Below are 23195 nucleotides of genomic sequence, written 5' to 3' on the forward strand. Positions count from 1 at the left end.
GACATGGTATCTGACATAATGAAGGCGCATGAAATAGGTGAACACTGCTATACAGACTTCAAACCTGAGCGACTGGAGAATAATCCACCTATTAAGAAGTTTCATCACCCAATAAAAATGAACAAACTAAAAACCGTCACTAACTTGCCCAAGAAGAAGGCAGTGAACAGCAATGCCAGGACAATCATCATGAAAGCAGACAAAGCACTATTTGGTTGAACCATTGTGACAGCACAGAATAGGAACCTTCAAATGGCGGATGTACTCTCTCATCCCTTAGGACCTTTACCATGGGCTTCAGCAACTCTAGAAGGTATGTTACAAAAGACAAAACAAAGCTGTTTTAGCAACATACTTGCAGACAAACATTACCCATGCTGAGGAAATACCTGAAAATTCAGCCACGCTGATTGATGGTATGGTTCTTGTTCAGAGAGTAAAAGGAGAGGAATCAAACTTTGGTGAGGAGGCTAGGTCTAACTTGCCAATGGCTTTGCTGGAAGGAAATAGGACTCAAAGAATCTATGTTGTGTTTGATATATACAACAACACAGTTATTAAGAACGGCAAAGGGACAATCAGAGGGGAAGAACTCTGGCACCAGTTACAGAGCATCTCACCTTCTCAGATTGTCAGACAGTGGCGGACAATCCTATGTCACGTTAGGATTAAAACAACTCATCCCATTTCTTGTTTATGAATGGAGGAAACCAGAGTATTTTGTAAAACTTGAGAATAAAACACTGTTTGTGAACTGTGAAGGTAAATGCTACAAAATCACATCTGAAGGGAGCCACTAAGTGCTCGCTTTCAATAGTACACACAAAGTGTTGCTACACATGATGCTAATGAGGGTTATGAGGCAGTAGTGATAAACTCCAATGACACCGATGTATTTGGGATACCATGACAGAATCATGGGTAAATTGTTTCTGACATGTGGTACTAAAATACGCATGCGAGTTCTTGGCATTGGGAAAAAGCTTCAACTCTAGGTGAAAATGTGCGTCAGGCTATGATAGGTCTCCATACGTTTACGGGATGTGACAGTTGGGTATTTGCGGGAAAAGGAAGTGCATTCAAAATCCTGTCTGCAAATAGCCACACACTGGAAACATTTTTGAAGCTCGAAGACGAACGGGATGTCTCTGAAGAACTAGTGTATGAATTGGAGCAATTCATGCTTCCTGTATGCACCAAAATCTTTGGTTCATCACCTGTAATACTTGAGATATCACCTATTCTGCGCAAAGAAGGGCGAGATAGACAGTCATCAGTTTCCACCTTGCATGCACTGTCTAAAGAAACATGCTGAACGTGCAAATTATCAATCCGCTATAAGCAAGAGACGTCTTCTAAATGCTCCACAGACACTGAGTCCAATTGGGAGAGGGTGGAAGTTTGAAAAACACAAGGGAGCAGAGCAACTGGTAGTTGACTGGATAGAGGGGCAGCCAGCACCTCAGGCTGTGTTAGATCTACTAGCTTGCAATTGCATTACGAACTGCAAACTGCCAACATGTGTCTTCTGTCTAAATGACCAAGTGCACTGGCATGTGTAGACTTCCCGCCTGTGAGAATCAAACAGATGCAGAGAATGAGGACACCTATTCAGAACATGACGACAAATGTGAATGATCAAATTGTTTTATGTTCACTCATGGCATACATTGCCTATGCAAGATATGACAACTATTATCTGAAATTGCAAGTGAAAATTATGCATATAATCTATATCTATGTATTCCTCATAAAATGATGTTTTATCATTTTCAAAACTATATTACTACAATTATTAAACAATTATTTTTAAATTGTATTGAATTTAACCAATCTGGTGGAATTAGAGTTATTTTCCACATATGATGAATTTGTATGCTATTTATCAAAAATAGGAAAACTATTTTTTTCTGCTATATCATCAGACAAAAGAGGGATGACCTGCCATCACATATTTTCCATCTCGCAACATCCATTCCTTGCAACAAAAAAAATAAATCCAGCTAAAACCCACTCCCCTCCTGGAGTGGAACCAATGGCCTAAATTTGGTGTCCTGGCTCATGGCCTATAAGGTCTTCTGTACACAGGATTGGATTTGAATGTCTAATTAGGCCAATACAGGAACCGATACAGCATTATTCACCTGGCAAGCTATGAGCAAAATCAGAGCTTCAGGCACCCATGTAACTCTCTAACTTTCTAACAGCATGTCTGAATGTCAGATTTGTAATGAACAAGACCTAGTTTTGAAACTAGGAGGAGGGATAACTAGCTTTTCTTTTCTTCAGAAAATATTCTGCACTGCAAGAGACACGAGCACCAACAGACCTGAGCTCTTAAAGTTACTGCACTCCCTCAAACTGACTGAGTAGCAGAGAAATAAGTGGCACATTTCCATGTAAAAATACAAGTGAAATAAAAATATAAAAAATCATACCATAGGGGCCTGCTCCTAACAAAACAGCACCGTTTGTTTTGCTAGGTGCAGAAAAGTAAAGAGAAAAAAAGGATTCTGTGGGCAAGTGGGGATTTATCTAGGTAACGCAGACAGGGAACGTTAGTCACAATTTACTGCTTCTTCAAAAGTGAAGGTGGTGTAGCTGTGTTATATAAGAGCACAATCCATAGTTGTAAATATGCATGTCTTACATACACAACACTTGCTTAAAGCATCTGGCAGCCGCAGCAAGATTGTACCAAAAAATATGAAGAGTTTATTTAAAATATCATAAGCACTCAATAACTTACCATGAAGATCTCTGGGCTGCAAGTACTGAGGCTGCCCTGGTGTCCAACTCTGCCCTGCTACATTAATTTGGCTCATCTCTTGCTCAAGTCCATTGAGGTTAGATTCCACTGGAGCCTCCTCCCAGCTCTCAGGCTTCACTGCTGGAGGGGGTGTTACCACTTCTACTGGTGGTGGAGGTAGTGGTTCCTGCGGGGGTGGATCTTCTGGAGGTTTTCCAGCCTCACCACCTTTAACCCTGGTCCTCCGTACTCGTGAATAGGATTTCTTTTCCACAGGCTTGTCCTGTGGCAATGGTGCCTCAGTTGTATCAGCAGTGGGACTTGGGCTTTCTATCGTAATTTCTTCGGTTTTATCCAGACTTCCCCTTTCTGCCTGTGGTACAGTAGGCTCAGGGGACAGCTCCCTGTTGGGCTGGTAATCACAGCTCCTAGCTCTATAGTAGTTACTCTGAGGCTTTGGGCGCTCATGTCCATCTTCAAAGGCCCTGTAATGTTGACGATTCTCTTTATAGCTGTTGGTCCTGGGAAAGCTCCGGGATGGTGGGATCCTACCCGAAGAGAACCGGTGGTTAAAAGTACGCTGCGGTGGCAAGGCATGGTTATCTTCTGGGTAACGCAGCGGGGGTCGTTCTAGCTTGTCTTCAGACCAGCCCTGATCCCGGCTCTTTGGAGTTTCAAACCTAAGAACAGAAAAAGACAGGTAAGAGCTTATGGGACAATTAGTTTCAGAGCAATGCTTGCATTTTCATAATTATTCCACCATTCCATGGCGCCACACACTTTTTACTAGTGAATTTAAGGTGATTCCAACAAAATAATATTCAAAAATGTAAACTGGAAACAGTTTTGGCAAAGAGAAAAAATGCAAAGCAATTGTTACTCTTGCAGCACAAACGTAAGAAATTAAATGCTGATCAATTGTAAGTAAATAATTATAAAAAAAACAGAAAGCATCTCTAGAGCATAGCTCGAGGAAATGGTTTGCAAGTCCATGGGTCTCCAAGGCAGAGATAGAGCTTGCAGACATTGCCTTCAGGGCTGTGAGTCTGATACTCAAACTATCATATTGAAATACCAAAACTGAAACAGGAGAGCATGACTAGAAGAACTCCAAATGTACCCATCAAATTGCCAAGTCTATTGTATTCTCCTTTCCGGCAGCGCTCTGCAATGTGCCTCCTACCTCTTTCGAACATCAGCTTGCTCAGCTGTCGACTGGAAGAACCATAACTTCCAAGTCTTACTGCATTCGCTTACGTTTCAACCTATTGCCTCCACTCCATGTTTCAACACCCTTAAATGCTCCCTATGCTACATACTATGATTAGTTAAGTCTTATGCAAGTCAAGCCAAAAGAAATCTACTGACAACTTCCTTTGGTGAGCCACATCAGCCTAAGCTATTGTTAGGGCCTGGTATGGCAAGAGAGCATATGACAAATCACAGGTGTTCTGAAAGTGAATGAGCAATAAGGATGCTTTAAAGCCTGTTTTTATTTGGTCACATTTGATGTGTGTATTATCAGGTCACATTTGCTAAGGTCAAATGTCAGCTTATGTCTTCTTACAAAATGCTGCATATTTTACCTTAGAGATTGGTATTTACAAAATCCTCCAATTTTGTAGTCAGAGAAATAACAATAATAAAGTTAACTACCTGGCAATTGTGTCGGGGTACAAGAAGTGTAAAATGAAAGAATGTGGGATGTCATTTTTTCCTAACAAATAAATCGCTTATAAATGAATGGTAGAAATATTTCAAAATATAGTTCAGCAATTAGGAAAAGCACTTAAAAAAAGAAAAATTAAGTGTGGATGAAACAAAGGTTTTAATAGGATCAAACACTTTACTTGGTGAGGTGCAAATCATAAATATTTGCTGAAACCCAACTGCCAAACAATACTGTTTGCATGCTATATATTTTTATCAGTAAAGGTGCATGTGTCAGTGGGAAGATATGTGGCCGTTTCAACGGAAATGTGGTGTATGTAAAGGTCAGTGCACCACCACATCATGCTTTAGAAATATTTATGAAAAGTGCGAGTTTTTAAACATGCACTGAGAAACATTCCTGCCCCCACCCTGATGGCAATGCTATTAGTTAACTAAGAGGCAAGTCAGAGGTTCCGTGTACCCCAAGTGGGCTAGATATTTATTATACATGGAGAAAATGTTTAGTCTAATACATCAAACAGAAGATTTTGAGCACAATAGATATGCTGAACTCACATATTTGAAGGTGCTCTTGTGATAAAATATTTGCCTATGATAAACACAATGAGAGACCAGTTTATCGATCCAGGGCATTACATGTTGGTCAAGTAGATCATTTAGGTCACTCGACCTGCAGATCTGTAAAATGTGTATGATTTTTCAATGCCTGTATCCCTTGGAAAAACAGGGCTGCATTACAATTCTCAAATTTGGCTGGCTTTCTGTTTTACATCAGATCTGACCATCTACAATGTCAGTACAAGTACTCCATGATTCAGGTATGGCATTTATGCCCTTTTGTGTGCTCTTATAACTGTGATTCTTGTTTTCCATCTACCATGTAACTGATGGCGCATGAAGTGGTATTTCACATATGATGGGAAGAAGTGTGCAAAATGACAAATTGCAAATCTGGACACAGTTATAGGTGTCCCCGTGTGGGTTCGATCATCTGTAGTCACTTTTTCCTTAGTGCACTGACAAAAATTGCAGCAGTCTTGTGAGCTGGGAAGGGAATCACATCCATTGCAGAACCAGTTTTGCTTTCATTGAATCCAGCCTCTTTACTGTGCTGGCCACTGCCAAGTCATCCGGGAAACTGTGGCTCAGGGTAGCTGACCCAAATACACCAACTACCTTGACTGGTTCATACAAGACTGACCTCAACCTCACAACAAAACAGGAAGAAGAGAAGCATGTTACCTGGGTTTGCGCATCCTCTGTGGTCGGATGTCATCAGGATTCCTGGTGGAGCGGATGTCGTAGCCATACATGGTTATCAGTTCATCCCTGGACTTTGGAGCCTGCTCATCTTCACGGAATCTATCATGCTCCCAGCGTCCCTCATCTTTCCAAAGCTTTCGCGGACGCCCTTTTGGTCTGGAACAGCAGGAGACGTGTGAATAGCCTTGCCAGAGAAAGGACTCTCTAATTAAATCCCTGAGCAGTATTCCATCAACAAAGCAGCACACACTCATCATAAGCTGGGGATCCCTATTCATAGGAGTAAATGCCCTGACCTCACAAAACCAGTTTTATTGCACCAAAATGGACACTCGTCATACTGGGGACTGTACCATTTTTGATTATTAACAAGAGTAAAGGGAACATTACTTAGAATATTAGTTACCCTCTTTGTGTCAAACACTGCAGGCAACCACTAGCATCTCCAGTCTTTATATAGGATTCATGAACACGTTTAAGCATAAATAAACTCACAAAAAACACATATACAAACAAACACATAAATATTTAGCACTTAAAAAATACAAACGTTACAGGGACATTATAGTTAGGTTATGAATTTACTCGTACAAAACCATAGAAATTCACTAGTTATAGTTATTTCAAGTAACCAACTCATGCCCTAAGGTAACTATAACGTGCGCCGCCATAATGCCGTTTTTTTTGTGTTTTTTTATTAAACAGTTTTTATTAACATTTTCCTTTAAGAAACAATGCCATAATAATACATCAGATCACACCAAATCTCTGACAAAAAGCCAACTTTGCTCGACCCCCTCAATCAAAAAAAAAAAAAAAAAAGGGGGGGGGAAGCATCTCGATCCTCATGAGAAACAAAAGTACAATGTAATTAATGCTTACCCCACCCTCCTACATATCCCCCACATCAGCGATGTCCAACGGCCCCCTCAGGAGGAGAGAATTGAAAATGTCACTTACCCAGTGTACATCTGTTCGTGGCATTAGTCTCTGCAGATTCACATGCTGTGCATAGTCCGCCGTCTGGTGTTGGGTCGGAGTGTTACAAGTTGTTTTTCTTCTAAGAAGTCTTTTCGAGTCACGAGACCGAGGGACGACTCCTCCTTTGTTTCCATTGCGCATGGGCGTCGACTCCATCTTAGATTGTTTTCCCCGCAGAGGGTGAGGTAGGAGTTGTGTATGTTAGTAATAGTGCCCATGCAATGGAATGAATAAGTATTTACCAAATAAAGTTTAAGTAATATATTTACAAATGTACAAATGTTGAAGATTACTTCCAAACGGCTACAGGCTCCCGGGGAGGCGGGTGGGCGCATGTGAATCTGCAGCGACTAATGCCACGAACAGATGTACACTGGGTAAGTGACATTTTCAGTTTGGTGGCATGTGTAGCTGCAGATACACATGCTGTGCATAGACTAGTAAGCAGTTATCTCCCCAAAAGCGGTGGCTCAGCCTGTATGAGTGGAAGTAGTTTGAAATAAAGTTCTTAGTACGGCTTGACCTACTGTGGCTTGTTGTGCGGATAGCACGTCTACACAGTAGTGCTTAGTAAATGTGTGAGGCGTAGACCATGTGGCTGCCTTACATATTTCGTTCATTGGAATATTTCCTAGGAAGGCCATGGTAGCGCCTTTTTTTCTGGTTGAGTGTGCCTTTGGTGTAATGGGCAGCTCTCTCTTTGCTTTAAGGTAGCAGGTTTGGATACACTTAACTATCCATCTGGCTATACCCTGTTTTGATATTGGGTTTCCTGTATGAGGTTTTTGAAATGCAATAAACAGTTGTTTTGTTTTCCTAATTAGTTTTGTTCTGTCAATGTAGTACATTAGTGCTCTTCTGATGTCTAATGTATGTAGTGCCCTTTCAGCTACTGAGTCTGGCTGTGGAAAGAACACTGGTAGTTCTACTGTTTGATTTAAGTGGAACGGTGAAATAACTTTTGGTAAAAATTTAGGATTGGTTCTTAGAACTACCTTATTTTTGTGTATTTGAATAAAAGGTTCCTGTATAGTAAACGCTTGAATTTCGCTTACTCTTCTTAGAGATGTAATGGCAATGAGAAATGCAACCTTCCACGTTAAGAATTGCATTTCGCAAGAATGCATGGGTTCGAAAGGTGGACCCATGAGTCTTGTTAAGACGATGTTGAGGTTCCATGAAGGAACAGGTGGTGTTCTTGGTGGTATAATTCTTTTTAGGCCTTTCATAAATGCTTTAATGACAGGTATCCTAAATAGTGAAGTTGAATGGGTGATCTGCAGGTATGCAGAAATTGCTGCGAGGTGTATCTTTATGGAAGAGAAGGCCAGATTTGATTTCTGCAAATGTAGTAAGTATCCTACTACATCCTTTGGAGATGCATGTAATGGTTGAACTTGATTACTATGGCAGTAGCAAACAAATCTTTTCCATTTACTTGCATAGCAGTGTCTAGTGGATGGCCTTCTAGCCTGTTTTATGACCTCCATACATTCTTGGGTGAGGTTTAAATGTCCGAATTCTAGGATTTCAGGAGCCAGATTGCTAGATTCAGCGATTCTGGGTTTGGATGCCTGATCTGTTGTTTGTGTTGTGTTAGCAGATCTGGCCTGTTGGGTAGCTTGACATGGGGTACTACTGACAGGTCTAGTAGTGTTGTGTACCAGGGTTGTCTTGCCCATGTTGGTGCTATTAGTATGAGTTTGAGTTTGTTTTGACTCAATTTGTTTACTAGATATGGAAGGAGAGGGAGAGGGGGAAAAGCGTATGCAAATATCCCTGACCAATTCATCCATAGAGCATTGCCTTGAGACTGCCTGTGTGGGTACCTGGATGCGAAGTTTTGGCATTTTGCGTTCTCCTTTGTTGCAAATAGGTCTATTTGAGGTGTTCCCCAAAGGTGGAAGTAAGTGTTTAGAATTTGGGGGTGAATCTCCCATTCGTGGACTTGTTGGTGATCTCGAGAGAGGTTGTCTGCTAGTTGATTCTGGATCACCTGGAATAAACTGTGCTATTAGGCGAATGTGGTTGTGAATCGCCCATTGTCATATCTTTTGTGCCAGGAGGCACAGCTGTGTCAAGTGTGTTCCCCCCTGTTTGTTTAGATAATACATTGTTGTCATGTTGTCTGTTTTGACAAGAATGTATTTGTGGGTTATGATGGGTTGAAATGCTTTCAACGCTAGGAACACTGCTAACAATTTGAGGTGATTTATATGCAACTTCGTTTGATGTACGTCCCATTGTCCTTGGATGCTGTGTTGATTGAGGTGTGCTCCCCACCCTGTCATGGAAGCATCTGTTATCACGTATTGTGGCACTGGGTCTTGGAAAGGCCGCCCTTTGTTTAAATTTATACTGTTCCACCATAGAAGCGAGATGTATGTTTGGCGGTCTATCAACACCAGATCTAGAAGGTGACCCTGTGCCTGTGACCATTGCGATGCTAGGCACTGTTATAAGGGCCTCATGTGCAGTCTTGCGTTTGGGACAATGGCTATGCATGAAGACATCATGCCTAGGAGTTTTAATACCATCTTTGCATGTATTTTTTGTGTCGGATGAATGGCTTGTATAACCTTGTAAACATTTTGAACCCTTTGTTGACTTGGAGTGGCTATCCCATTTGTTGTGTTGATTGTCGCTCCTAAGTATTGCTGTGTTTTGCACGGCAGAATGTGTGATTTTGCATAGTTGATGGAGAAACCGAGTTTGTAGAGGGTTTGTATGACATACTCTGTGTGGTGTGAACACTTTGTTAGGGAGTTGGTTTTGATTAGCCAATCGTCTAGGTAGTGGAACACGTGTATTTGCTGCCTTCTGATATGTGCAGCTACTACTGCTAGGCATTTCGTAAATACTCTTGGTGCGGTTGTTATACCGAACGGCAACACTTTGAATTGGTAATGTATTCCCTTGAATACGAACCTTAGGTATTTCCTGTGCGAGGGATGTATCGTTATGTGGAAATACGCGTCCTTTAGATCTAAGGTTGTCATATAGTCTTGTTGTTTTAGCAGTGGTAATACGTCTTGTAGCGTGACCATGTGAAAGTGTTCCGATTTGATGTAGATGTTTAGTGTTCTGAGATCTAAGATTGGTCTCAGTGTTTTGTCTTTTTTTGGTATTAGAAAGTACAGTGAGTAAACTCCTGTGTTCCTTTGTGTACGTGGTACAAGTTCTATTGCGTCCTTTTGCAGTAATGCCTGAACTTCTAATTCCAGAAGGTCTAAATGCTGTTTTTACATGTTTTGTGTTTTTGGTGGGACATTTGGAGGGATTTGGAGAAATTCTATGCAATAACCATGTTGGATAATTGCTAAGACCCAAGTGTCTGTTGTTATCTCCTCCCAAGCTTTGTAAAATTGGCTTAGTTTTCCCCCCACTGGTGTTGTGTGAAGGGGTTGAGTGACTTGTGAGTCACTGTTTGGTTGTAGGGGTTTTGGGACCTTGAAATTTTCCCCGGTTTCTAGGGAATTGTCCCCCTCTGTACTGGCCCCGAAAGCCTCCCCTTTGGTACTGTCCCTGGTAGGTAGACGGTGTTGATTGTGAGGTGCTGGCTTGTGTGGCTTGACCCCGAAACCCCCCTCTGAAGGGTGTTCTGCGAAATGTGCCAAAAGTGCCTCTGCCCTGCGGGGAATAGAGTGCGCCCATGGCCTTGGCTGTGTCAGTGTCCTTTTTCAATTTCTCAATTGCCGTGTCCACATCGGGTCCAAACAATTGTTGTTCGTTGAACGGCATATTGAGCACTGCCTGTTGTATCTCGGGTTTAAACCCGGATGTGCGCAACCATGCGTGCCTTCTTATGGTTACAGCGGTATTTATTGTTCTTGCAGCTGTATCCGCTGCATCCATAGAGGAGTGTATTTGGTTATTAGAGATATTTTGTCCCTCCTCAACTACTTGTTTTGCCCGTTTCTGTAATTCTTTGGGTAGATGCTCGATGAGATGCTGCATCTCATCCCAATGGGCTCTGTCATATCGCGCTAGGAGCGCCTGAGAGTTCGCGATGCGCCACTGGTTTGCAGCTTGTACAGCAACCCTTTTTCCAGCTGCGTCGAACTTGCGGCTCTCTTTGTCCGGAGGTGGGGCGTCGCCTGATGTGTGCGAGTTGGCTCTCTTGCGAGCTGCCCCTACTACAACTGAATCTGGTGGCAGTTGTGATGTGATAAAAGCAGGGTCCGTGGGCGGTGCTTTATATTTTTTCTCCACCCGTGGAGTTATCGCTCTGCTTTTGACAGGGTCTTTAAAGATCTGTTTTGCGTGCCTTAGCATTCCCGGGAGCATAGGCAGGCTTTGATAGGTGCTATGGGTGGAGGAGAGGGTGTTGAAAAGGAAGTCATCCTCGACAGGTTCTGAGTGTAACGACACGTTATGGAACTCTGCTGCCCTAGCTACCACCTGTGCATATGCTGTGCTGTCCTCAGGTGGTGAGGGCTTGGTAGGGTACGACTCAGGACTATTGTCTGATACTGGGGCGTCATATAGGTCCCAAGCGTCCTGGTCATCTTGGCTCATGGTGGTATGAGCTGGTGAATGTGACGGAGTTTGTGCCGGTGATGTATGAGTTACAGGTGGAGGAGAGGGTGGTGGAGTTACTTTCTTCACCACTTTTGCTTGTGGTGTTTGTTCTTGTGTTTGGAACTCTAGTCTCCTTTTCCTCCTGATTGGGGGAAGAGTGCTGATCTTCCCTGTCCCACTCTGTATGAAGATCCGCTTCTGGGTGTGGTCTACGTCAGTGGTTTGTAACTCTTCTTCAAATCTGTGTTTGCGCATTTGAGAGGACAGTGATTGTTCCTCTGAATACGAGCTGGCAGTCGGTTCGGTTGCTGGGCGGTTTGGCACCGAAACTGTGTCTTTGCTTGTTTTCGGCTCTGATGAGAATTTTCTCTTTTTTGTAGTCGAGCTTTCTCGGCGTCGATCATCCTCGGTGCCGCTGTCTCTGCGTCGAGCAGCTTTGTTTCCACTGTCTCGGCGTCAACCCTTTTCGGCAGCACTTTCTCGGTCCCGAGATTGCTGCGTGCCTGTGTCTCGACCCGAGTCGGACGATCTCGGCACCAGTTCGCCCTTTTTCGGTGCCGATGGACGGTCACCTAGTTTATGGGTTGAGCCATGGCCTGTTGGCAGTGGCGTCCCCTGGGCCTTGTCTGTTTTCCCGTGTGGTGCTTGTTTCGACGTCTTACTCACGGTTTCTTCGACGTCGAACTCCTCCGAGTCCAATTCATGGATGGAGAAGGCTTCCTCTTCTTCTCCTTGTTCCTCGAACTCTCGTTGTCCTGTCGGCGTGGACGCCATTTGCAACCTTCTGGCCCTTCGGTCACGGAGCGTCTTTCGGGACCTAAACGCACGACAGGCCTCACACGTTTCTTCCTTGTGCTCGGGCGACAGGCACAAGTTACAGACCAAATGTTGGTCTGTATATGGATATTTGCTGTGGCATTTAGGACAGAATCGGAACGGGTCCGTTCCATCGGTGTCGATGTTACACGCGGTCGGGTCGACCAGGCCCCGACGGGGGGGTCGAAGTTACCCCGAAGGGCTACCGGATCTCTTCACGATTCGGTGTCGATGCTATCTAACCCGATACCGAACGAAACAATACAGACGTAGTTTTCCAAAGTTTTGACTATCTTTCCGTCCCGAAACCCGGAGCGAAAAGGAACACGTCCGAACCCGATGGCGGAAAAAAAACAATCTAAGATGGAGTCGACGCCCATGCGCAATGGAAACAAAGGAGGAGGAGTCCCTCGGTCTCGTGACTCGAAAAGACTTCTTCGAAGAAAAACAACTTGTAACACTCCGACCCAACACCAGACGGCGGACTATGCACAGCATGTGTATCTGCAGCTACACATGCCACCGAACACACATTTACCCATCTATAAAAAATATGAAGAATCAAAGCATAAAAACATTAACTATTTCTCCCATATACCTGCCCTGCATGCTATAGAAGCGGGGGTTGGGGTCCAGAGGGATAAGCGAAAGGAGGGCTCCACAACAGCTCCCCCAAGCTTCTCCTGAAGAACCACACCTGGACTGAACCCTATACATGGAAAAGATGCAGTGCCCTAAGATGTGGACTACAAGTAGTGAGCGGAATGACCCTGGACAGAAATCTCACCAGGGGATCCCAAATATAGTCAAAGCTCTGTCGAGAATTATCCAACTTGTCTGCCAAGCGTTCCATAGCAAGCTTCCGCCATAGTCTGACATACCACAATGTCAACGGGGCAAATCTTTTTTCTTCCAACATGACGCAAGGACAGTTTTAGCCACCCCCAATGCCAACCAAAGGATGGAGCGATCCCCGTGTGTTTGATGTCGCAATTCAGGAGCCCGCAGACCCAACAAAACTTAGGCCGGTGAGGTAGGGATAGGGTATCCTAGAATCTCTTTTAGACGCGACAGGATTTCTTTCCAAAAGAGTTTAATAACAGGACAATCCCACCATATGTGCCTGAAATCTCCCAACATCTCGCACCCAAGCCAACATCTATCAGATGTCTGAGGAAAGAGTTTAAGCTTCTCCAGGAACAGATACCAATTATAAAGAAGTTTATAATGAGCTGCCCTGGTCCCCATGGAGTGATTATATTTGATTATATCTTGAAATAATCGTGCCCAGAGACCCTTCTCAACAGGGGCATCCAACGTCCGCTCCCAAAACTCCACATGACAAGGAACACACTGCCGCTGAACGGATAACAATAATTTGTATAGTGTGGAAATGCTGCCCCGCCTCAATCCCCCTTACTGAACAAATCTCTCAATAGGAAGAAGCTCCCTGGTGGCTGCTGCTCTCAAATGGGGCTGAGTAACCGATTGTAATGGAAGCGCTCGGAGCTAGGGAGAGGACAGTCCCTACAGCAATTTTCAAAGGTGCGCACCTGATCCCCATGGAAGAGATCCGCAATCGTAAGACACCCCCCCCTCCACCTATCAAAGGGTCCCATTGTGGCTCCAGGAGGGAAGGTCGCATTATAATGAATTGGGGTTTGTGGTGAAGGGAAGGTCGTGAGATGGAGGGCACAAGTCACCTTATCCCACACCTTAAGAGTAGTAGCCGTGGGGGTGCTAAGATATGCATTCTTCAGACGATCCTCCCTAGGTTTCCACAACACATCCCACAAGCTTCGCCCAGTCACCACCCTATCCATATGCAGCCACAGCTTATCTGATTCCCGAAGGGACCACTCCGCGATAACCCAGAGCTGAGCTGCTCTATAATATAATAAAAAATCTGGGAGAGCAAGCCCCCCTTTATCCCTGGGACGCATTAGCAATTTGTTTGAGAGCGAAGCTCTCGTGTTCTGCCAAATAAACTGAGTACACACCTGGCGCAGTTCAGTAAAATAATCCTGGGGAACATCAATAGGTAAACTTAGGAACAAATATAACAGCCGTGGAAGGACCGTTATCTTAATCGTATTAATGAGGCCCAGCCAAGAGTGGCAAAGCATGGACCCTCTCTTGAAATCAGTACGCAATGTCTTAAGGAGTGGCGGGAAATCTGCCTTAAAGAGGTCTGACACCCTAGGCGTGAGCCAAACCCCCAGGTACAAAATATCTTTTTTAGCCAGTGCGAATGGTGAAGAGGAGGCTACCACACATTTCTGCCATCAGTACCGTTAAATTAAGGATATAGGATTTCCCTTTATTCACTTTAAAGCCTGCTACCTACTCAAAAAGATGCAGTTCTGCCAATATCGCGAAGAGTTTGGCGTGGATTAGTGATATAAAGAAGAACATAATCGGCAAACAGAGAAATCTTGTGTTGATCCGAACCAAATTGAACGCCGTGAACAATCGGGTCGGCCCTTATCCGCGTAGCCAAGGGTTCCACACTTAGCACAAAAAGCAACGGAGAGAGCGGGAACCCTGCCGTGTCCCCCTGGACAAGTCAAAGAATTCGGAGCTCACTCCATTAACACAGATCCGTGACCAAGGGCCCGAATAGTTAATCACCATAACGTCTGGTGATGACGCCAAAGCGCCTAAGGGTGGCTGCTAAAAAAAATACCATTCCACCCGGTCAAAAGCCTTCTCCGGGTCTAGCACCAATAAAATAGCTGGAATCTGCTTCTTCTCTACCTTTTCCATCAGATGAATAGCCCTTCTAACATTGTCATGGGTTTGCTGACCTTTGATAAAACCAGACTGATCTGGATGAACCAAATCCGGCAACACTTCCTCCAGTCGCTGTGCCGGTATTTCTGAATACAACTTGGCATCAAGATTAAGTAGGGCAATAGGCTGGTAAGGATGCACATAATTGGGGATCCTTTCCCCTCCTTAGGCATCAGTGAAATCAGAGCTTCCCTCATAGAAGAGGAGAGCGTATGCTCAGATCGTATGAAATTGAATAACGCAGTTAAATGAGGGACAAGCTCAGCCCCGAAGGTTCTATAAAAGTGAGCCGTGAAGCCATCAGGCCCCGGAGCCCTATGCAAGGGGAGGTAGTCAATAGCCTCCCTTACTTCATCTAGAGTGATTGGCGCCTCCAAGAGTTCATTAGCCTCCGGAGTAACCTGCGGAAGTTGAACATGTCGTAGATAACTCTCCTTGGCTACCACACTTGGATTGTCCGAGGTATACAAGCGAGTATAGAAGTCCATGAACACTCACGCTTTCTCCTCTTCTGAGTAGAAAACCCCGGTGTCGTCTCTTACTTGCACATTATAGCCCTTGGATTGCCTAACCCGTAGTTGCCTCGCCAAGAGGGTACCAATTTTGTTCCCCCGTCATAGTGGGACCTCCAGAGCCGAAGCAGGGTCCACTCCGCCCTATTCATATAAATAGACTGTAGTTCACCCTTTAAGGAGGTTACCTTCCTCTGACTCAGCCAAGTTGGAGAAAGCTTATGTACCCCCTCAGCTTCCCGTAGTGCCTCTCCAATCCTAATCGCTCTTCAGCCTGTAGCCGAGACAATGAGGTCGCTAGGGATATACAAGTGCTCCTTGTAAGGAAATGCCTCCTTGGCATGGTTACCCCCTGACTTTTTGCCTTTGCTGATGCTAAGTTTTGATTTGAAAGTGTGCTGAGGCCTGCTAACCAGGCCCCAGCACCAGTGTTCTTTCCCTAACCTGTACTTTTGTTTTACACAATTGGCACACCCTGGCATCCAGGTAAGTCCCTTGTAACTGGTACCCCTGGTACCAAGGGCCCTGATGCCAGGGAAGGTCTCTAAGGGCTGCAGCATATCTTATGCCACCCTGGGTACCCCTCACTCGGCACAGACACACTGCTTGCCAGCTTGTGTGTGCTAGTGAGGACAAAACGAGTAAGTCGACATGGCACTCCCCTCAGGGTGCCATGCCAGCCTCTCACTGCCTATGCAGTATAGGTAAGACACCCCTCTAGCAGGCCTTACAGCCCTAAGGCAGGGTGCACTATACCATAGGTGAGGGTACCAGTGCATGAGCATGGTACCCCTACAGTGTAAACAAAACCTTAGACATTGTAAGTGCAGGGTAGCCATAAGAGTATATGGTCTGGGAGTCTGTCAAACACGAACTCCACAGCACCATAATGGCTACACTGAAAACTGGGAAGTTTGGTATCAAACTTCTCAGCACAATAAATGCACACTGATGCCAGTGTACATTTTATTGTAAAATACACCACAGAGGGCACCTTAGAGGTGCCCCCTGAAACTTAACCGACTGTCTGTGTAGGCTGACTAGTTCCAGCAGCCTGCCACACTAGAGACATGTTGCTGGCCCCATGGGGAGAGTGCCTTTGTCACTCTGAGGCCAGTAACAAAGCACTATGCCCCTACAGCGTCTAAGCAAAACCTTAGACATTGTAAGTGCAGGGTAGCCATAAGAGTATATGGTCTGGGAGTCTGTCAAACACGGACTCCACAGCACCATAATGGCTACACTGAAAACTGTGAAGTTTGGTATCAAACTTCTCAGCACAATAAATGCACACTGATGCCACTGTACATTTTATTGTGAAATACACCCCAGAGGGCACCTTAGAGGTGCCCCCTGAAACCTTAACCAACTACCCGTGTAGGCTGACTGGTTTTAGCAGCCTGCCACACTCGAGACCTGTTGCTGGCCACATGGGGAGAGTGCCTTTGTCACTCTGTGGCTAGTAACAAAGCCTGTACTGGGTGGAGATGCTTATCACCTCCCCCTTGCAGGAACTGTAACACCTGGCGGTGAGCCTCAAAGGCTCACCCCCTTTGTTACAGCACCCCAGGGCATTCCAGCTAGTGGAGTTGCCCGCCCCCTCCGGCCACGGCCCCACTTTTGGCGGCATGGCCGGAGGATATAATGAGAAAAACAAGGAGGAGTCTCTGGTCAGTCAGGACAGCCCCTAAGGCAACCTGAGGTGACTGACTTTTAGAAATCCTCCATCTTGCAGATGGAGGATTCCCCCAATAGGGATAGGAATGTGACCCCCCTCCCCTTGGGAGGAGGCACAAAGAGGGTGTAGCCACCCTCAGGGCTAGTAGCCATTAGCTACTGCCCTCCCAGACCTAAACACACCCCTAAATTCTGTATTTAGGGGCTCCCCAGAACCTAGGAACTCAGATTCCTGCAACCTAAGGAGAAGAGGACTGCTAAGCTGAAAAACCCTGCAAGAAGACGGAGACACCAACTGCTTTGGCCCCAGCTCTACCGGCCTGTCTCCCTCCTTCTAAAGACACTGCTCCAGTGACGCTTTCCCCAGGGACCAGCGACCTCTGAATCCTCAGAGGACTGCCCTGCTCTAGAAGGACCAAGAACTCCTGAGGACAGCGGCTCTGTTCACCCAAGACTGCAACTTTGTTTCAAAAGGAGCAACTTTAAAACAACTGCGTTTCCCGCCGGAAGCATGAGACTTGCTACTCTGCACCCGAAGCCCCCGGCTCGACTTGTGGAGGACAAACACTTCAGGGAGGACTCCCCGGCAACTGCGAGACCGTGAGTAGCCAGAGTTGCCCCCCTGAGCTCCCACAGCGACGCCTGCAGAGGGAATTCCGAGGCTCCCCCTGACCGTGACTGCCTGTTCCTCGGATCCCGACGCCTGGAAAAGACTCTGCACCCGCAGCCCCCAGGACCTGAAGGATCCGAACTTCAGTGCAGGAGTGACCCTCAGGAGGCCCTCCCTTGCCTGTCTGCATCGCTGAAGAGACCCCTTGGTCTCCCATTTATTTCAACGACAAACCAGACGCGCGTTTGCACACTGCACCCGGCCGCCCCCGTGCTGCTGAGGGTGTACTTTCTGTGCTAACTTGTGTCCCCACCCCCCGGTGCCCTACAAAACCCCCCTGGTCTGCCCTCCGAAGACGCGGGTACTTACCTGCTGGCAGACTGGAACCGGGTCACCCCCTTCTCCATTGAAGCCTATGTGTTTTGGGCACCACTTTGACCTCTGCACCTGACCGGCCTTGAGCTGCTGGTGTGGTAACTTTGGGGTTGCTCTGAACCCCCAACGGTGGGCTACCTTGGACCCAAACTTGAACCCCTTAGGTGGTTTACTTACCTGCAAAAACTAACTCTTACTCCCCCCAGGAACTGTTGAAAATTGCACTAGGTGTCTAGTTTTCAAATAGCTATATGTGATTTATATGAAAACTGTGTATGCTATATAGATTATTCAAAGTTCCTAAAGTACCTACCTGCAATACCTTTCATTTGAAGTATTACATGTAAAATTTGAACCTGTGGTTCTTAAAATAAACTAAGAAAATATATTTTTCTATACAAAAACCTATGGGCCAGGAATTGTCTTTGAGTGTGTGTTCCCCATTTATTGCTTGTGTATGTACAACGAATGCTTAACATTACTCCATTGATAAGCCTACTGCTCGACCACACTACCACAAAATAGAGCATTAGTATTATCTATTTTTGCCACTATCTTACCTCTAAGGGGAACCCTTGGACTCTGTGCATACTATTCCTTACTTTGAAATAGTGCATACAGAGCCAACTTCCTACACCCCTGATAATAGCTTTGAATGCATCCCAAATGACAGGACGAGGGGGATAATGCGCAGATTTGTATGAATGATTTTACAACAAATGTTAGTGATGTTATAAAAGATGTAGGAAAGCAACACCTGACATAGTTACCCCCACTTTTTGCCTGGCATCAGTGTTTGGACTGTAGTACACTGGGATCCTGCTAACCAGAACCCAAGTGTCAGTGTTCTCTCCCCTAAATTCAGTTGGCAAGTTTATTTCACACCTCACAATTGGCATACTGGTGTCCCCTGTAAGTCTCTAGCATATGGTACTTAGGTACCCAGGGCATTGGTACACCAGGGGTTCCCCCATGGGATGCTGGATATATTATGCGATCCATGGGAGCCCATACATACTGTGACTACAGGCCTGCCATTGCAGTCAGTGTGAAATGGTTCATGCACCTTTCCCTCCAGATAAAAGGATTACCTTATGTCATGGTCACTGCACTCTGACCCTACAAGTCACCCCTAAGGTAGGCCCTTTAGCCCAAGGTGCAGGGTGCATTGTTCCAAGTGTGAGGATACCCCTGAATGAGCAGAGGTGCCCCTACATATCACAGGCTCCATTTGTTGGGCTCTGTAAGTGCAGGGAAGCCATTTTGAGGTATGTAGTGGACACTGGTCAACACGAGATGTCCAACTACATAACGGCTTCACTGAACCTAGTCATGTTTGATATCAAACATGTTGGAATCATGCAACTACACTGATTCCAGTGCTAGCTGCATGATACCATGTACTCTGGGGGTTGCCTACACGGTCCCCCATGTCTGCCTGTACAGCTTTGCAGAGTCTGCTTCACCCCTATGCATTTGCATTCGCTGGTGTAGGTACTCCATTTCTCCAGGTATCAATGGCTAGGTATAATTGTCTCAACATGTTTCCTCAAGATCCTCTGGGAAGGGTCCTAAAACACAAACTCCAACCGCAAACTTCCCCACATTATCCTATGGACACCTACTGTGGGGTAACATCACTGCACACAGGCGCCTGGGGAATCCCATCTATTTTCCTTTGGTGTTCTAGTGCTTCCCCAGTCCCTGAGGGTCCTTGGGTGATTGTCTGGGTTGGTAGTGATTTTTGCATTCCATTTCTTTTTTTTTTTTTAGTATATGTCACCCCCTACCCCCACACCCCACCCAGTAGGGGCCCTTGTTATTTTATGCCAGTACTTGCCTGTTTCTAAGTATATTTTTGTGTGTACTTATCCCTGTTTAAGAGATATACCAGTTAGTTTCGTGGTTGTGTTATAATAAATACATATTATTCTTCTAACACTTGCGTGTTTCTTTCTTGTGTGTACATCATTGAGTGACGTGTGTGGTATTTGTAAATGTTTTACACACTCCTGGATTAGATTTAGCTGCTCTCCACAGCTACCCTTTGAGGACTCTGATTATCTAGTGCCACTTACACTATCACTAAGGATTGCCTGGACTCGGTACAGGGTGCCTCACCAATAGGTGTACACCATATACTAAGCCAGGCTCCTTAAGATGTCATGACTGCTGTAATATTTGGGGTAATTAGTAGTGCATGACAAATGCGCGAGTTATAGTTAGTTGAAATAACTGGTGGATTGGTCAGCTTTTCTAGAAATAAATTCAGAATGTAACTAACGTCCCTGTAACCTTTTTTTGTTTTTAAACAAAGTAATTGTCATTACTACACATTAATCCAACCACTGCAGTGCAGGGCCTTTGGCCGCTGTGGCCAACCCCCTTTAACCACCCAACCCTGCATTGCACACTGCCATTGGTTGTGCGCAGTAAGCGTGGCCACATGGCCTGGAGAGAAGAGGGGGGAGAAGGAGAGGGGTGGTGAAGGGGGGAGAAGGGGGTGGGGGGGGGGGGCAGAAGGAAAGCGAGGGGGGGGAGGAGAGAGGGGGAGGGAGAAGGAGAGGGGGCATTAGGAGAGAGAGAGGAGGGGGAGGGAGAGAGGGGGGAGGAGAGGGAAAGAAGGAGATGCAAGGAGAGAGAGAGGGAGGGAGAAATGTAGGCTTTGATGAATGATAGATGCTTAAAATGAGATTTCCATACAAACTGAAAAAAAAATGTTTTGTCAATTTAAGAGTGAGATCACCTTTCAGTATTTAACTGAAATATTTATAGTTGAAAAGAAACTAAAGCAGGAAATGACTACAGGCTCACCTAGACTAGAACCCTTAACCTTTAGTGTGCATGTCAGACACCTTAACCACTAGGCCAGAAGAGACTCCTTACTGTGCAGTGTCCAGACTTAACTACGACCAGGGCACTGGAATTATGCAGCAGGAGAGGGCAGTGTTGAGTAAATTACGCAGCACGGAAAGGCAAATTATAGGGCATAATGCGGCACATTTTGTATTGATACAAGTTCATTATTTAATCATTTTTAAACTTGGTAGAACTTTCTGACCATTGGTTGCACATCATTAGTACTAGTTTAACATCACAATATAGCAATAAGCAACAGAAAGGTGACCAGTCCAGCTTTGCAAAGGGCCTTCCAGGGCTCGGCAACACTTGCTGCGCCATTTCTAGTAACTTTTGAACCGTCTGAACTAGAAACAAATTTGTCTTTTTGTAAAAATCTGCAGATTATGCAGCAGATGATGGATAATGTGGCAAATGCAGCAAAACTATGTTTATGTGAAAATCACCATGGACACATAACAACATAATTCCAGTGGCCCTGGCTAGGACATTCAACCCACAAATTCTGAGGTGAAAAAGACTTCAGTGGTCCATCGCTAGGAATGTTTAACAGTGAAAACACTAAAAAAAAATAAACACACACACTGCTAAGTGTGTCTGTCCGATACTAGGATTTGAACCTTCACCCCTCCCCAAATTATATTCAATTACAGCCTCAGGGAGGTGGTGCCTCCCAGGGAGGCCCCCCCCCCCCACCTTTGTTTTAAGCTATGGAGAGGTGGTGGTCCCCAGGGCATCAAAATGCCCTGGGAAAGGGGGACACACACGCCCAACTCCTTTACTTCAAAATGCCATCAGGAACAAGCCCACCAGAGGGCTTCTTAAAAATAAGCAAGGGAGCCTTGCTGTAGGAAGTTGGCTCTGTATGCACTATTTCAAAGTAAGGAATAGTATGCACAGAGTCCAAGGGTTCCCCTTAGAGGTAAGATAGTGGCAAAAAGAGATAATACTAATGCTCTATTTTGTGGTAGTGTGGTCGAGCAGTAGGCTTATCAAAGGAGTAGTGTTAAGCATTTGTTGTACACACACGGGCAATAAATGAGGAACACACACTCAGAGACAATTTCAGGCCAATAGGTTTTTGTATAGAAAAATATCTTTTCTTAGTTTATTTTAAGAACTACAGGTTCAAATTTTACATGTAATACTTTAAATGAAAGGTATTGCAGGTAGGTACTTTAGGAACTTTGAATAATCACAATAGCATATATACTTTTCAAATAATTCACATATAGCTATTTTAAAACTAGACAGTGCAATTTTCACAGTTCCTAGGGGGAGTAAGAGTTTGTTAGTTCTTGCAGATAAGTAAACCACCTACGGGGTTCAAGTTTGGGTCCAAGGTAGCCCACCGTTGGGGGTTCAGAGCAACCCCAAAGTTACCACACCAGCAGCTCAGGGCTGGTCAGGTGCAGAGTTCAAAGTGGTGCCCAAAACGCATAGGCTTCAATGGAGACAGGGGTGCCCCGGTTCCAGTCTGCCAGCAGGTAAGTACCCGCGTCTTCAGAGGGCAGACCAGGGGGGTTTTGTAGGGCACCGGGGGGACACAAGTTAGCACAAGAAGTACATCCTCAGCAGCACAGGGGCGGCCGGGTGCAGTGTGCAAACACGTCGAGTTTCCAATGTAAATCAATGGGAGACCAAGGGGTCTCTTCAGCGATGCAGGCAGGCAAGGGGGGGGGGGGGGGGGGGGGGGGCCTCGGGGTAGCCCCCACCTGGGCAAGGGAGAGGGCCTTCTGGGGGTCACTCCTGCACTGGAGTTCCGATCCTTCAGGTCCTGGGGGCTGCGGGTGCAGAGTCTTTACCAGGCGTCGGGATCTGGGAAGCAGGCAGTCGCGGTCAGGGGGCGACTTGGGATTCCCTCTGCAGGCGTCGCTATGGGGGCTCAGGGGGGGCAACTCTGGCTACTCACAGTCTCGTAGTCGCCGGGGAGTCCTCCCTGAAGTGTTGTTTCTCCACAAGTCGAGCCGGGGGCTTCGGGTGCAGAGTAGCAAGTCTCACGCTTCCGGCGGGAAACGCAGTTGTCTTGAAGTTGCTTCTTTGGAAACAAAGTTGCAGTCTTGGGTGAACAGGGCCGCTGTTCTCGGGAGTTTCTTGGTCCTTCTAGAGCAGGGCAGTCCTCTGAGGATTCAGAGGTCGCTGGTCCTGGGGAAAGCATCGCTGGAGCAGTTTCTTCAGAAGGGGGAGACAGGCCGGTAGAGCTGGGGCCAAAGCAGTTGGTGTCTCAGTCTTCTCTGCAGGGTTTTTCAGTTCAGCAGTCCTCTTCTTCTTAGGTTGCAGGAATCTGAGTTCCTAGGTTCTGGGGAGCCCTTAAATACTAAATTTAAGGGCGTGTTTAGGTCTGGGGGGTTAGTAGCAAATGGCT

General features: G+C 45.7%; 1 protein-coding gene across 1 annotated transcript in view; it reads right to left on the reverse strand.

Moving 5' to 3' along the window:
• The window catches only part of CASC3 (CASC3 exon junction complex subunit), a 352838-nt gene that overhangs the window by 211206 nt on the left and 118437 nt on the right, over positions 1-23195 (reverse strand). Inside the window, exons 6-7 of the mRNA XM_069237412.1 lie at positions 5666-5842; positions 2750-3429 (exon numbers count right to left, since the gene is read on the reverse strand). Coding sequence (XP_069093513.1) covers positions 2750-3429; positions 5666-5842 — 857 coding nt within the window. The remainder of the gene's footprint in view (positions 1-2749; positions 3430-5665; positions 5843-23195) is intronic.

Source organism: Pleurodeles waltl, chromosome 6, assembly GCF_031143425.1.
Source record: "Pleurodeles waltl isolate 20211129_DDA chromosome 6, aPleWal1.hap1.20221129, whole genome shotgun sequence".
NCBI classification, from domain to species: Eukaryota; Metazoa; Chordata; class Amphibia; order Caudata; family Salamandridae; genus Pleurodeles; species Pleurodeles waltl.